The 17229-nt window shown below is 45.0% G+C and overlaps 1 protein-coding gene across 1 annotated transcript in view; it reads right to left on the bottom strand.

The window, feature by feature from the left end:
- Positions 1 to 5797, bottom strand: part of RAB11FIP4 (RAB11 family interacting protein 4) — a 21151-nt gene extending 15354 nt beyond the window's left edge. The window contains exons 1-2 of the mRNA XM_035891629.1: positions 5578 to 5797; positions 91 to 225 (exon numbers count right to left, since the gene is read on the bottom strand). Coding sequence (XP_035747522.1) covers positions 91 to 225; positions 5578 to 5720 — 278 coding nt within the window. The 5' untranslated portion in view covers positions 5721 to 5797. The remainder of the gene's footprint in view (positions 1 to 90; positions 226 to 5577) is intronic.
- Positions 5798 to 17229: the final 11432 nt, after the last annotated feature.

The following is a 17229-nucleotide window of genomic DNA, read 5'->3' as shown; positions in this document are numbered from 1 at the left end:
AAAGAGAGGGTTCATTCTTCCTCTCCTCCTGCTACTACCTAGTCCCATTTCAAGGGGGCGTTGCTAAAAGCAGTGCAATAGGCTGCTTACCTGTTTGCTTTCAAGTTTCTCAGCCTGGCTTCCAAATCGTTGAGTAGATTTATCTTTTTGCAGCACTGTGAGCAGTAAACATCCAGTAACTCGCTGTTATAAACATGCCTCATTTTTCGGGGTGTTTGGCCAGCACTGTTTGCAGGAAAGGAGAGATGTTACTGGCTATAGTAACCAACTCACAACAGATTTTTTCCTCCTGACTGCATGTCTGTGTGTCAGAATCACAGACAAGGAACTTGGGGAAGCACTTCTAACTGCGGTTCTTTTAACTCAGAGGTGATGACAGAGAATGCTAGTCATAGGGCAAGTCTACCTGTCTGAGTTGAGGCTTTATAGAGCACATGTTCTGGGTGTCAGTGAAAAGAATCAGTTTGGGTGACTGGAAGAATAGCACAAGGTATACAGAGTCCATGTGATCCATGTAGCAAAAGCAGCCACATCAGTATGTTCCACCTCAGCAATATCCCCCTCTTATCTTGCCCATCTTCCCACTAGAGCTTGGCATGCAACCTGAAAAGTCTCTTCTCCAAGAGAAAGACAGCAAGATGAAAACCAGAGCAGTCTGGTAAGAAGTAGTCACACAAACCCCCTCAGATGGTAGGATGGAAGGAACCCTAGAATGAAGAGGAAGGGAGAGCAGACGTGGGTCTAAAGAAGAGGTAACAGCAGCTCTTGGCATGATAAACAGAAAATAAACTCAAATAAAAGAGAGCAGTCATGGCATGAAGTGCACAGAGTCCCGGGAATGGGAATGGAAAGGGCTGCATAAACCTGAGGAAATAGGGGATGAAAGACACAAGTCATCATCACGAAGGGGTAGTGGAGAGGGGTGCTGGCTCTGCATGCATGACAGAGGTGGCAAGGTTGTATTGCAGAAGTGCTTGAAACAGAGGATAGCATATGGGGATTGCATGAAGAATGGGGATGCAGAGAGCTTGTCCTCTGTTAGCAATGAAGCACAAGACCTTCACGTGCTATTGATCCAAGCAGACCAATCCTAGAGCATCTTCATGCTCAACACTTCCCAAAACCTGCTCGCCCATTCCCTTGCTTGGGGATTTTAAAATCAGCAGCTGACTTGGTCACAGGACGTAAGAGCTACAGAGGCTGAGGTCACATCCAGGACACCGATGGGCTGTAGAGGTGTTTCCAGCTCCTAACAGACAGCAGCTATTTGCTTATGTTCTCCAAGATGTTCAGTGTCAATATGGATGCTTGTTTCAAACAACCCCCTGTCTGTATACAGCACTTCACCTTACAGGTTAGTGCTAAGGATTTGTAGTATCAGAACACTGAAGAGGAGCAGCTCTCTTGCAGGTCCTCTCTCCACTGTATCAGGGCTGGTACATAGTGCTAAGCTGGTTTCCAGCTTGCAGCAGGTAACTTCCAATACTAGCCCCTAACTATGAAATCTGCTGTCTGCAATAGAAAGAAATCTCTACATGCAAAACAGCCCAGTTATTTCAACAGAACCCAACAGAAGTTATCAGAAACAACATACTTGCTATAGCTCTTATTATTAAATGCAGTCTGTCAATTGCAGGGCAGAATACGAACTGATAACATTTTGCTTTTAAGGTGAGTCTATGTAACCAGTGTAAACTCTGGTATGGTCACCCATACTCAGAAAAGAACAAAATTGAAAAATTCTTTGTTAATGAATAAGGAGCAACCTGGAAGATACAGATGAGCCAAGGTCAGAGTAGGCGTTGGTTCTGGTCTCATCATCAGGGCATGGGCTACTGGGAGTAAAATCCACATCATCTCCTTCCCCATAGTCTTCAAACTGTTCTTCATTACTGATCAGAGAGGCGGTGGAATAAGTTGAGAGGTCAGATGCTGCAGAAGGGTTGTGAGGACTTGACCTGAAACAAGAGGTCAAAACATCTCGAAGGCCAACTTTGATAGCATCTCACCTCACATGGAATCTTCCACCTTTACAGCTTGTTCCCTCAGTTGAAGTTATAACCCACTTACTTTGTGCTAAAAAACTGAAGTGCTAAACACATCAGATGTGCATTTGACATAGTGCCTTGAAAGACAAGAGCATGAGAATCTACAAACAAGCTACCTGTAAGATGAGTTTGGATCAACACAAACCATTTCACTTTAAAGAGCACACCTTGACAATCCTCAGCCATCGTTTCCACATGGTGGTGAAGACTGCTGCTTATGAGACTTCTGCTCTGAATGCAGGAACTGTGCAGACAACTCTGAAATGCATGGGAGTGAGAGGAACACATGCAAGACAGAGTCTGTCGCTCTATTCCACAATCAGAGTTTCCCAGTAATCCCCATAAACCCTCTCCCACAGCCCATGAGCTCCAGCCACTCTCTTGTGTGGCCAGAAACAAACTTCAGCTCACCATGTGCCAGAGAGTCATGAATGCTACAGATGTGACCTAATGGAGGCCGAGTTCTTTCCCTTCCTTCCATCATGACAAAATATGTCTTTCAGAGGAGATATGGACCATGAGAAAAGCGTGCTTTACTACCAGAGAAGTACCTAAGATAATGCCAAACGGGTAGGGAATGGCAGGACCCTGTGACCTCCAAGAAAGCAGACATATAGGCAAACAGATCAGCAGAGCCAGGCACCACAGGAAAGCAGCTGGCAGAGTAGTTTTGAGCACATCACATCTCATACAATGGAGCATGTTTGCTGCAGAGGGTACAGGGTGGTTCTCCTGCCCAGAGTCCAGACCACCCTGCAGTCATGCTGTGTGCTATGTTGCAGAGGCAGATATTTTACACAGGTTTGCTCAGCTCCCACCCCAGTAAGGCATTCAAACAGATGAGCCAGTAAATTCACATACAAGTTCTTATAAACAAACTTCTCCCTACAGAAAATGTGCATCTAAGGCCCAAAATACGTGCTCCGCTTGTGAAACCCTGGAGTTGCTCGGCATGTTACTGTTCCTACTACAAAGCAGAATCCAGCGCCTCTCTGCAATACAGACAAGGCACTGATTCAATCTGATGATGCTTTGTGCAGATTGGGTTAAGTTTTTCACTCCCTTTCCTTCAGTGCATGGTGCTCATATCACTCCACCGGCTGAGCTGTAGGGGACAGTAGCTCCCTGTTGTTCACCAGAAGCTCAACAATATTGCCTCCTAGGCTTCTTTTGAGTCTACCTTGAGCCTCTTACCCATGCCCTGCACTCTCAGAGACAGGGAGATTCCTCTTCCTGTAGTATTACACTTGTGAGCTGTAAACAAGAGATGCAACAGTGCTCCTCTGGCGGATGGTGCAAGCATTATTTGCATATCCCTTCTCTTCAAAAGCAATTAGTAGAAAAGGAAGCCTGCCAACGTTTCAGATGTATGCTCTTTTGTTTCTCTTGTTTTGACGAGATCCATTTATAACCCACAATTCACTTATCTAATTCATGTTAACAGAAATTAGGGCAAGTCGAGCCTGGCACACTATTAAAGGACAAAGATCATGAAGATAGGAATACTCATACTAGAAATACAAGGCTCCTTGGCTGGAGAAGGATTAGTGAGAAGCTCAACATATCACACTAATATCTACTCGTAAAGAGCTGCTGTGCCACAGACATATTGTGTATTGGTAAATTTTTGGGCAACTATAATCTGTGTAACTGCAACTGCTGTTTCCATCTCAGTGTTGTTACACCAAGTCAGTTTAGGAAGAAGCTCCTCGTAACACTTCCACCAGGGACGGAAGTAAATGACCAGTCCTCAGTTGGGATGATAATGTATACTTGTCCATAAAATCCACTCTCCAGCACAACAGCCCTGGAACACCAGCACTGGCCAACAGAATGGAGTTCAGCAGCCTTATCCCTCATGCATTGCCTGGCTAAGTTTCTCTTATGACAGTTATGCAAAATCACAACTGCTGGGCCCGCCTGGTAACGGTTGCTTAAAACTTTTAATTCATAAGCTTTGCCAAACTTTAATCTGCTTGGGTTCAAACAGTCCGCACTCAGGGTAGATCCTGAACTCATAAGCAAGCAACCTCAAGTTGGAAACTGTCTAGGAATCACAGCTGATTTCAAGGCAGTTGCTAAAAGCAGCTGTTTTTCCCCATTTTAGTGCTTTCTGAAGGAAGCTTTCCATTTGGGGGCTTTTTAAAAGCTATTTCCTGTTCTTCAGCACAGGACTTCACAGAGGGCTGAGACATCTGATACGCAACCCACCTGCTTCTTCAACAAGCAGGTATTGTGATTTGGCCAAGGCAAAAATCTCTATCGTGTCTTTTAACATAAAAGCACGAAGCTTCCCAAGTGCCTTCCCACAGATTTATCAAAGCTGAGGAGGCCTCAGAGGATAAACCAGGATCCATTAGGAGTAGCACAGTAGCTGTTAGTAGTTCCTTCCCCTCCTTGAAGGGGGGTACATGATGCACAATGCCTCCCCCTGGCCCCTCACAAGAGCCTGAATGGCACAGCTGGGAGGAAAGATAGGCATTTAAAACGCAGTATGTGTAAAAGTCAATTACCACAAGGATGGGTACTTTGAAGAAGTAAGGCAAGGAGACAAGTTTGATAAAGAGCTGATGAAAACTAGAATTATCTTGATAAAGTCTATGGGATTGCTTGGGCCAGTGGGAGAAGGACAGATCTGAGCTAGCTGAGAAATTCAGGAGGGGAGCAAGAATGAGGCTGCACAGAGAGCACACAGAGAGCACCTAAGGAGGCCCAGGAGAGAGAAGGAAGGCTGCCTTAGCAATGAAAGAAGCTCAAGAGGCACAGACCAAGATGACAAACCAAAAATAGGGAAGAGGCTTATAAAGCAAGCCCCAGCTGAGTTCTGTCCTGTAGTACTGCATTAACTCATCTCAAAGCAGGATTAAAGTTGGGTCCCTTTCCCTCAGTCTGCTTTTACTAACACCCCCCAGGTACATGCCTGGAAAGAGTCAAGTTAGGATTACGGAGACACTCTTGTGTTAACATCAAACTATGGTTACGCACGCAGATGCCAGGACACACCGTGTTAAACAGAAGTTACTGTTGTACACTAAAAGTTATGGAAAATTAGAAACACACAGAATTAACTTGGTACATGGAGTTAGAAAACAAATCTGCAGAGTCCACATCCTCAGATAACTAGATGTACAAAAGGCTAAAGCAGTATTCCCCATATTGCACTGCTTTGCAGGAAGTATTTGTTTTAATTCCAGCATATAAAGGTTATGGGAACACAGAAGATCCCAGTTTGGGGGATGCCAATGACCCCTTTTGGGAAGACCCAACACTTTCACTTCAACACACAACATGCAGGTCCCATGAGTGCTCACAGAACATGCCAGAAGGAGCCTAGGCTGAGAGTGTCTAAGCCACTTAGAGGACCTGGACTTCCGTCTCCCTTATATTCTAAATGGATATTAACTTTCTGAATCCTTCAGGCATCCTCAGCCTCCCCCAGTAGGGATTAGTCACATAAAGGCTCCTTCCTCCCTGGGCCTTTTGTACATGCGTCAAAACAGGGCTGCCACAGGGCAAAACCACCACTCACTTGTCACCGGGCAGAAACAAGCCACCAAGCACACCGTCCTTCTCCTCACTCCGACACACGTCAGAGGCCTCCGAGCTCTGGGCACTCTCAATAGCACTGTCCATGTCAGACTCATGATGAACCTCTTGCTGTGCTAGAGTCATTGCGTCGTCATCAGGAAAGAGCTCCAACTCGCTGTAGGCGCTTTCGCTGTCCAAGTAGGCACAGTCCTGGATTTCACCACCCTGGCAAAAGAAGAATTGGGAGGCAATTCAGATCATCCTTCAAGGCAGTTAAGAGGATACAGGAGAAGCAATAATCCACTCTCTGTATGCCCTGGTAAGCAAGAGTGATACTGAATAAAAGCCATAAAATAAAAAGGCTGACCTGCTTTACAAAGGCCAGTTCCCGCAAGCCCCCAGAGTAACTCACAACTTCCAAAAGGACTCAAATACTGTCTCTGACTTGGTGTCTCTCTTCTATAGAGAGGTATAAAATGCAGCCATTTTTGCCCTAATTTACTATCAAAATACACTTGAAGTAATAAATATCCTCAAAGGTTTTTTTATAAAAAGAGGCATCCTTTGTAAGAAGATAATCACAGGACTGACTCTCAGTGACTTCATGTATTAATATTATTGGTTAAACAAAAGCAGGCTGGATAAGTCTAAGAGTTTACTTTGAGTATGGGCAAAAATCTGTAAGCTGAAAAGAGTTGTCAGGCATTAAAACATTTATGGTAAGTCTTGGTGACTATCAGATATAAGAGAGAAGAAAAAAAAACGCTAAAGCCATCTGTTCCTGCTTCCTGGAACCACATGTCTTGATTAAGTATCAACTAAAATAAGAGGTCATTCTCATTACTGCAACACTTTGCTCTTGCTGTTCATCCCCTCCCTCCCCTTCTTGCCCCATGAACACTCATAATAGCCAAGACAAGCTATTTTCTATTTGCTTGTCCCTGAGGGACAAATAAAAATTCTTAACTGAAAAAAATAAGGCCCATGATTTTACTCTGCCCTTTGTTTGATATGTAGCAACACAATACTGCTTTGACAATTCCCACCCAGCGTGACACAAATGACTCCAGAGCAAGTCCTGCAAATGCTCTGACTCAGAGCTCCACTCTTTGCTCACCTGCAAGCTCCACAGCTATTGCCAGCAAGTCAAGACAATCATGCATTTAAGGCTTAGTTTACTGGCACAAGTAATGAAGCATTTCATTCATGGCTACACCTCACATTCAGGGCCAACTGTCATCCACCCAGCTCCTTCCCCAGGAATCCCAAGGCACTGGCAGCCTGGCACCACCACAAGCAGCAGCTGCCCTTCTGGCAAGCACATTCAGTGGGATGCTGTTACAGTGGCACTGCTTACAGCAGCACGGCTTCAAGTCAACCCACATAGCCTCTGGACACTCCTATGCTACAGCCACAGAGGCTTAAACTCCCTTTTTGTGGAACTAATGATGTTCTATGCTGATGACACCAAGTTTTCTCAGTGCCCTTTTCACCTCAACATGAGAGGAGTCAGCCAGAGGCTGCAGCTTTTTAACATTTGCAAAAACTGCTACTAGAAATGCAGGTCTCACCTTCCATTTTTTCCTGAAATACCAATTTATATGACTGTGAAAACTAGCATATGGAGATTCAGACCTAGTTACCTAATGAACACCCAAGCAGTCAAAAGGACAGCTTTACCTGCAGCGTTTGAATCTCTAGGTACATACTCAGAGCAGATATCTGGATGCTTTTATAGCTGAGCTCTCAACAGGTCTTCCAGTTACACAAGTAATATTTGGTAAGAAACTTCAGCACTATACAATAATAAGCACACACGCATATACTTTTTCACGCTTTTCTGTGTCAGCCTTATTAAGCCTGAAACTTTCCCTAGGTACCGCTCCAAGAGATGTCCAAAAGGATTTATTCTTGGTCTATGTCATGTAGTATTTATTGAAACCACACTGTCTCATGCAATCACATTTCTCATGCAATCACATTTCTAGCTCTGAGCCAGAGCACCTTCAGCATGGCCACAACCCCTCATCCACAGGGAGCTGGTGGTTTGGCAGGTCAGATCCCAGCCGTGGAGTCTGCCCTGGCCCTGCTATAGCCCCAGATTCTTCAGCACATCTTCTGACCTGCACCTTGCATCCTCACAAGCAAGCAGGGATAATGGCACTGTTGCTGTTTGCAAAGTACCTTGGGATCTATAAACAGGACGAGTAATAAGACCTTTTTAGTAGGTGTTGAAAAAGTAAAGATTGTTAAGAGCCATTAAGATGTTTCAGAAGTATCCAGGAGTGTTTGTTTATCTAACATTTCCCCAAAGTTTCCTCCTGTATGCTAAGCCCCACAGGCACAGAGCTCCTGTTTCTCTTACAAACTTTAATGCAATAAAGCCCTGATTGCTGTTATGGAATTGCACCAGCTGGTAAAAGTCTGATCCAGGAGGGGAAGAGAGGGACACAGAGCACACAGTGGATCCCTGAAGTGGGACTTCGCAAATCAAGGAAGGAAAGGAAGAAACAGATTTTGCAGAGCCCTACCTCCCAATTAGCAAGGTTTTTTCAGTGGTCTTGGAGAAGCCTCTGCTTAAGGAAGTTTTTACAGCAGGAAAATCTCACTGGTATTAAAGAAATTAACACAAGAAAGTAAAGGTCAAGAAGATCATGAAAGACTCCCTTTTTGTTCCCTGTAGGTAACGCCACACGTTTTCTTTTTCTAACAATAGCAGCCTAGATGCTCTTTAAAAAAAGTCCATTAGCAATTAAATGTGCAGTGTCATCTATAAAGGCTACAGGCTCACTTTTCCTTCCTGTCACTTTATGGCAATCTAACCTTCACGTATTTACTTCTATTAGAGTACTCACCTATAACTACAGCACAGACTGCACTGTACCCGTGACAGTCAGTACCATGTACTCTTTGTTGAAGTATAATTGTTCTGCTCCTAAACTTTCACTTTTAAGCTCCACAAAAAGGAAAAAAAAAAAGAAGAAAGAAACAAGCTTTTGGAGGCAATGACCCATCATAAGTCTGAACACCTGCTTTCCAGCTTCTGAAATGCCTCACTGCAAGACTTGGAACCCCTCCTGGAAGCTGGTCCTCCCTACTGTGGATTTCATCCTTGAGCTGGTGGGAGCTCAGGGCCTTATGGGGACTGGATAAATGAAGAATGTGGGCTAGCCAAGGTCCTTTGAGGAGCTCCCCCTCAGCTTCCTCCCAGCAGGGAAAGCAGGCACCATGCAGCATGCCACATCCCCGGCTGCCAGCCCCCCTCTCTCCACAAAGCTGGTGCCTACCCCGCAGACCTGCACAAAGTGGATGTTTATGAAGCACGTCTTAGCTGCTCTTCTGAGTACCTGGCAGCCAAATCACACTGAAGACCTCAGCTCTTTCAAAGCAAGCAGCACGAGAAACAATCTTGCCAGGGAGGCTCAGCTCCAGCAGCTGCATCAGTTGCTTATTCATGCTTTTAAGTGCTCAAGGTTCACCTACAATCAGCGCTAAAGATCACTGTTTCAGCAAGATGTACAGAAATTAGGACCGGTAACAGCCACTGTGCTGAAGCCTGCATGACTGTTTTCTGTGGGTAGGAACTACATGCTTGGCTCTTAAGCTTTAAGAGCTTAGGGGTGGGGAATCACTACCCTGCTAATAATTCCGTGTTTCTAGGCACGTGAATACCTCTGCTGTGCAGCACAGAAATCCTGTAAAGCATGGGACTTGGATATCACCACCAAGGTGTCTCTTCAGCTCCCCTGGTGAAACCAGCCTCCTGTGCAACTGTCACAATTACACATTTAATGAAAAGTTTTCCTTCTGCGGCCTAAATAACGAGTAGAAGAAAACAGACAAAGCACTCTTTAAAACTAATACAGGTTAAGAAAGCTACTACAAGTAGTCAGAATTGGGGCATGGCACTAGTAAACACTACGTAGGCATCCACACCTTACTGACTAAAGCTGTAAGACATTTGAGGCTGTAATCGTTCAGTGATCACAGTTTGTCACAGGACCACACTTTCAACAATGCCGTCTAGCACAAGCTGCTTATAGACCACACCTAAGGAAATCAAACTCCTAAAAAAAAAAAAAAAAAAAAAAAAGAAAAGGCTGATTGTACAGTTTAACCTCTCAAATTATTCCTTCATAGTTTAGGTATCTACAGTATTAATGTATCAAATTAGAGGTTGGCAAGAGCAAGTGTTATTCAGGTAGCTTTAAAAGAGCTAACCTGAGTTTAAACAGTATGTTGAAGATCAGAAGACACTTCTATCCTGAGTCATTTGTTTCCAGTGTACATGCCATTAGCTGAAACCAGTAAAAGAATGAGGTTCTGACAACCTGAATATGAATCCTGTGTTTCTCATTCTGCTAGGCAGTTCCCTTCTTTGTTGACTGAGTCAAAAGAGATGAAGTTGCTGCTTATGATCCTGGAAGATTCACATTAAAAAAAAAAGAACGTTGAAATACCACCAACACAATATAGCTGTGGGTAACTTTAAAGCAGTAAGTACCTTGCACTTTATCTAATCGGATGCTCAAGATAACTCCAAGTGCTTCACAGGCAGTCAGCCAGACGCTTGTATAGCAACTGTTGAATATTCAGCAACAGTTTGCTCTATAGAAGCACCTGCTGCCCAAAGATCCAAGGCCACTTCACAGAAACTAATGAATTCCCTTCCTCGAAAGAGGCAATTGTGTGGCCGCATTGAAGCCAGATGAGTAAGCACAAGCTGCCTTTGCACAGCCACCCCAAACAGAAGCAGTAGCAAGAAGACAGCAATTCCCATGGATTCCTTCTGATCTTTGTGGGGCAGGAAAGTGGTGTCAGCACTAGGTAGGTATGGGAATACAGCTCTGCCTTGCCCTGCAGTGACCTGGCCGGGCTTTCCCGGCTTGGAAGCCATCCCTAAAATCTGCACATAAAGCAGCTGAAAGCTAGTAACTTGGCTGACAGACAGGCTACATGACATGCCTACATCAATACATTCACGCTGAAGAGCAAGCCTAGTTAAAATTCGCTCCTATCACAGCCAAATCATCAGCACCCCTGACATTTAGACAGCCTCCCAGTATTCCAGAGGAGACAGGGAAGAAAAAAAGGATCGAAGTCTCCCACCTCTGGACAATTTGATTAGCAAGAGCTAGAACCATAAGAGACAACCAGAAACAAGAAATGCCACATGCACATCAGCTGTGACACTTCCCTCCCCAGGATCATGCCCCCAACCTGCACCCGTCCGACAAGCTGAATCTGGTAGCTGTGGGACAGATGCAAGTCTGAGTTTCTGCATCCTCCCCATCCAGTTTCCTCCCAGCAGAAGTGCAGGAAAAGTTATCTCACCACAACTGGAAGGGAAGAGGTGCCATGTGGAGGTGTGCCAGGCTTGGTGGTCTCAGGTGAAATGTTACTTACTGTTGCACATCCATCACAGAGAAAATCCAGGCACTCTCATTTTTATTTAAACAGCCACTGCATTGGAAGGCAAGTATTCTCCTGATTACTGGGTAACGTAGAAGGGTGTGAAGCATTTCTTACCAATGTGTTCCGGAAACACACCACTCCTCTACAAACATTTGCATATTTACACCACATGGGCTATGAACATTTTTTTAAAGTACAGATCCTCTCCCAACATATTTCCTTTCCTTTTCAGTTGTCAGGCAGAGGCGGGGTGATGCTGATCTACCCTCTGATCTGACTGGAAACAGGAGAAACTACGTAAGAGGAAAACGCAGAAGCACTAAGTGAGACCGCACTTCTGCATCTGCATCCAGGAGGAAGCTGAGCAAGTGACTGCCGGCTCTCACCCACGCAGCTGCGGCTGAGCACGAGGCAGAGCAGGGGCTGCCATGCGCAGTGACATGGCTTGCAGGTAGGTTGATGAGGGAGGGAAGGAGTCAGAAACTGCTTCCATCTCCTGCTGCAGCATGGAAGAACACCACGTCTCCCCCCATAGCTGGGAGTTAAAAACCTCTCAGAGTTCAAGATCAGCGTGCAGAGCACGGTTATTTTACTAAGCTGTTCAAACAAGAAGCTATTTTAGGGCCACAGGTTAGTTTGTTCAATGCAATAGCTTCCTCTGCCTGTTTAGTTACTCAAATCTAATATTTGAAGCTCAGTTAAAGGCAAAGCTTCACACACTGCTGCTGTGGGTATTGGGAGGGACTTCTAGGGGCAAGTTTATTCCTAAGATCAAGTGCTGGACAGTATCCTGGAAAGCTGGTGAAGAGTCCCCAGACAGAGGGAAAGCTATGCCTGTGCCTCAGTGCACTGCCAGCCTCTGTTTCCTTTGCAAGATAACATCTGTATCTCATACAATTGTGCAATTCAAGGACAACAGGTTTTGACTGAAAGATCAAGCTTCAGCTTCTGGGCTGTTCGCGCTGAACCACAGGAGCAGAGGGCACAGAGGTTCTGAAAGGCCGCTTTGTGCTCTGGATAGGAAGTTCAAACTGACGTGCCTTTTCCAAGGCAGAGGAGAAAGGCAGCATGCAGCCTGGAGCCAGCCAGGGAACGGCAGGAGTCAGGAGTGTTTACATTCTGCTACCTGTCACTTTAATTGGCCATAATAGACATGCCAGACCTCATCATGCACAGGGTCTAGATCCAAGCACTCCTTTTCACAGGTCATTGCTTATGCTCTGAAAGTTTTAACATTAAAAGACTTTAGCAGACTGCTAATTTGATCCTCCAAAGAAAGTTGTTAAAAAAAAAAAAAAAAAAAAAAAAAGGCTCTTTCCTTTTACTTTGAAGTTGCATCCCACCACTCCCTGGGCTGCTTCCCACTACTGGGCTATCATATGCACATCAGCCATCACTGCAGGCTCAAAGCAGGGAGCACCTTGCAGAAAAAGAAAACATCCCAGCCTGCGGTGTTAGGAACAAGAGTACATTGCCTTCAACACTGGCATGGACGAGGCTAGCACATCAGTCATAAAGTTCAGAATAAAACCCACCAGATCGTTTGGCACTTTATTCCAACATTGATCAGGGCACTTTTAGCTCTGAGCTGTGAGACATACCTAAAAAAAGAGGTGCGAAGTGGCACCATGCTGGTATGATGTGAGGATGTCACAAACTTCACACAGAAACTCCAAAGGTGTCCACTCCAGTAAGAGCAGGAAAGTCTCTGGTAACATTTCTAGTGTGAAATGCTTTTGACTGTGCAAGCTACCTCAGCAGACTGGTACCATGGACCTTCCCAGAGACCCAACTGCTGTGACAGCCCACAGCAGGTACCCGCTTGCCACCCCCTCCTCCAGGGCAGGGCACCCAGTTCAGGCAGCTCTATGCTGAAATGAGCTGTGGTCAACTCAGCATTGCCTCTGCAGCATGCACAGGCGTGCTGCAGCCCTTCATTTAAAAAAGCTGGCATACAACTAAAAAAAAAAAAAAAAAAATTATTCATGATATTTGCCTAAAAAGATCTGCACAGCAGATAATAAATGCGACATAATTAACCCTCTTGAGAAGCCTTTGTGTTGAGATGAGACAATTTCATTCTATTTTTAAAGTCAGAACATCAGTAACAGGGAGGGCGGACAAAAAACGTCAAATTCTTACCAGGGATCGTTTCCTGGGACTGATGCTCAGGCCTGTCCCTCTTAACCCTGCCCCTCTGGGCAGTGGGGCCAGTGAAGGCAGCACTAGTATATTGCAGGCAGGAGCACCTACCATTATGCTGGCATGGAGAGTTGGTAACAAAATTACGAGGACTGCTGTGCCCTGGGCCATAAGCCAACTGCAGGCCAGATGCCACAATGTTCCTTGCACAGGGGAAATGCAGAGCTGCAGTTCATAGTTAAAGGCACTCTGAAGACACCCCAGTATAGACCAGCCTTAAAACCAAGGGTCAGAACTAAACTCAGATTATGTTATTTTGAAGCAATACTGCAAGTGATCACCTATACCATGTCAAAGAGAGCTGGAGGCTGCTTGCAAAGAAATGTCTTTATTTTAAGCCTAAAGCATAGTGCAGCACTCGCTTCTCAGTTCAATTCCTTAATTAACCAAGTGTGTAAGTTACAAGATGTTCTTTGCAACCAGTGTTTGCTGCTCAGGAGACAGCTGAGCTCGCACACAAACTTGTTTTCCTTGACAAGCCTCAAGGTCACCCAGTTGGGTACTCAGTAAATAGCAAAAAACTTGCATCATACTTGCCTGCGGGTGCTGCAGGCACACGGGTGAAGAGCTCCTTGAGCAACTTAGTGCTGCTCTAGACCATGGCTGGGTGAAGAGGAGGGCACTCCCAGTACCTCCAGGAGTACCACTAGGCACAAACAGCATGAAGAACAGGGAGAAGCTGTCCCAGGCGGGAACAGTTCTGCATATGTCTAAGCTAATTATTTACAGGAACCCTGGTCAAACTCCCTTCCCCCAAAGAATTTGGAAACTATAATATTTGCATTTCTTTTCTATCCTACTGCAAGTCTGGTCTCCAGCAAACACAAGGAAATAAAGACATTTAAAAAAAACGAAACAAAATAAGATTTTTGCCTCACAAATCATATTTCTGTCTTCCCACCCACCCGGGTTAGATTACATTGTAGTCTCCAGAGGGGAGGAATGATTGGGGAATGGGAGCAATTTCAGACCCCAAGAGGTAGAGAAACATCTCGAGTTTCCCCAGCACAGTAAGAAATCCAGCCATGCTTGATGATGAGTAGTTTACGTTGGCAAGCAGGGGGAAAGCATTAAGGATGTGGCTTTGCTCTAGTTTATATGGAAGCGCTTCCCAGAGCTCATTGGTCAGTCTGAATGCAGACAAGCCTAAAAACTCATTTACTTCATGTTTAAGAAATACTGAAGTACCTCTGAAGAGCTCATCATTAGGAGGAGGAAGGAGCTCCAGGACCTTGGCTGCTCTTCAGCTGGTGGCTGGGCAAACCACAGGTTAAGGCGTCTCTGCTGCAGGAATAACTGGAATTGCAGCCTTTATTCAGCAAAGTTTGCAAGCACTGATTTTTAACAATTTTCAGTCTCCCCACCTCTCTACAAAAAGCATTATATTTATTTTTAAAGAAAGGCTCTCACATACCTGCTCTTTTATTTTCTTACAGGGAAGTGAATGCCCTTATTTGTAGAAGGGCTTCCCCTTATTATTTCTTAAACTCTGCCAAGCACATCGCTGTGCTCAACACGACAAACACAAATTAAGAACCCAGTGATCACAAACATTCAGCAGACTGTGTTTTTTCACTTATACGATAAAATACAAAACATGGATTATTTTAGAGTTTATAGTTATGCACAGGCAGGAGATATTTCTACCCTTGAGCCTGCACAGACAAAACAGATAGGGACCAAGCAGAAATTATTTATAACAACATTAGTTTGCACACTGAAAACAAGATTCAAAGCAGAGCCATCTCCAGAGACCCTCACTACTAACCAGCAATATTAGCTGCAACACAGTGCCCAAAGCACTGTTTTATGTTGTCAGGAATCACTTATAGAGCCTGCCTTATGTTCAGTGCTGTGATCAACCTAAAAGACTATGGAAAGAACAAAAGTAATTACATTATTACACTACACTTCAGAATTTAGGGGGTCAGCTACCCAAACATGTTGAGCACTTGAGAATATTAAAGTTTGGATAACTCAACTCAGCAGCAACCCATGATTAGTTTTATAACTGTTTAAAATATTTCACTAGGACACTGTATTCAAGACTGAAAGAGTTCAGATCAAGGTATGCTCAACATGTGTAACAGGACTGGTTAATCAGTAACTGAGGCAAAGCTATTCCATTCCTCTTGCTATTTTGGCATGGGAAGTGTTTTGTTTTGCAGCCTTTGCACATGGCTAAGATCCCCCAACCACTGTGGCGGCAAGAGCCCTGACAAGGCAACCACAACTAAGAAACATCTGCACATCAGGTGGCTTCTGGGATATTTACTGTTGTTTGTAGTAATTCTTCAAATAATAAAGTTAAAAGAAGCCTATTAAAAGAGGTTTTAAAACTGCTTGAAGGCTACCACATCTAGCAACAGGAACAGCTCAAGCTCAATTTGGGCAGATACTGCCAAACAGCCACTAGAAACTCCACAAGCTCTTCCTGTACCCAGTTGTGTGAATAATATTCCACACTACTGCATATATCTGGTAGTGACACTATGCTATTCCCCCCTCCCCAGAAATCAGAAGGGCCATAGGCAGAAAAATCACTCGCATCGCTAGCAAGTTCATACTTCACTTCTTACTGAGAACCAAGAAACCATTAAGGAAGGGCAATCCAGTCCCATCACTGGGGAACAACCCCATATTCAGTACGCCATCTGATTGGTAAGATTGTTTTTAATAGGAGCAGCTATGATAGGCATATTAAAGGGGACCAAAAGAATCACAAATTATACTGGTATAAGAGCTTGAGTACAGGTATCACGAAGTCTGTGGTCAGGGAGCCTATTCCGAGCCTATTTCACAAGCGTTCTCTCATCTGTCCCTCCTCCTTAACATAAGTAGTTAAACCAGACAAATAACATGAGGTTTCTTCCAGATAAATTGCTATTTGTGCCCCCAAAGCCACTAACCTTATAAGTCTGCTAGAACGAATGAAGGTTATTGGTACTATCAAAGCAGCACCATTAAACTGCCATCCAAAAATCAGCACTAGCACGGCACGAAGTGAGGACGGCCCGGGGATCGCTGCCATGGGTCACTTCTGCACAACAGAAAGGCACAATTGCCTGTCTCCATTTCAGAGACAAACAACTCCAGACCAAGAACTGTTACCATCTCCCGCGCTCCCACCGCTGAAAGCTTCAAAGAACTCTGCTGCGAACTGCTTTCTTGCGCTGTCAAGCACATATAGCACAGGCCCAACGCTACTCGGTTGAGTACCTCGGAGGCAGTACCACTTCACCAACTGCGTTAGGGCAATGCGGGTCCCACACGGGGGCTACGCACGAGATCTGTAGTTGCAGAACAGACTGTCGTGACAGCCACATACTAACCGCAAATCATTTTTTCCTGGCTATGTCACCAGCATCCCAGAGCCAGCAAATGCATTCAGAACCACAGTTGGGTATTAAAACATTCAACAGTAAGTAATGGCAATCCAAACACATCACCAGTGCCACAAAGAATAATTGCAGGAACAAGCCCCTTAAAAAGTACCCTTTTCACCTCTTCTTCTTTTAAAAAGATTTAAAGCCCAGATACTCAGACATCTCCAGGTGACAGACCGAGTGGTGCAGGAGGCTCAGCTACGCAGGAAGACACCCCCTTCTTCCCTGACACCCCCATTTCACCACACACAGCTGCCAAGATGCAGCCACATATGGTTTTGCATTCTCCCCATATATGAGTATTGCCAGAGCCCTCCAGGACCTGCTTGCTTCCACAGGGAGTCCAACCTTCCAGCATACGCAACTCTGGAGTGAAAAACCCCTCCCCAGGCAAACAAGAAAGAAAAAAAAACCAAAAACCCAAACCAACCACAAACCAGCAGGGTTTTGCTATACCTGCGTTATTTCCTGGATTTCAAAACGCCCCGTGCGAACATCAAAATGCAGATACCGCAGCAGAGATGCTCTTCCCCCACCCCTCCCTCGACTCCCACCCACCCCAAACCCGCCAGTCGGGTGCAATTCCGTAACCCACGTCCAGTTGCAAACGCCCGTGGGTGCGTTACCCTCCGAGCTTCCCCTTCCTTCAC

Source organism: Egretta garzetta, unplaced genomic scaffold (assembly GCF_000687185.1).
Source record: "Egretta garzetta isolate BGI_Z169 unplaced genomic scaffold, ASM68718v1 scaffold213, whole genome shotgun sequence".
Classification (NCBI taxonomy): Eukaryota; Metazoa; Chordata; class Aves; order Pelecaniformes; family Ardeidae; genus Egretta; species Egretta garzetta.
This window is presented reverse-complemented; position numbering and strand designations above follow the sequence as displayed.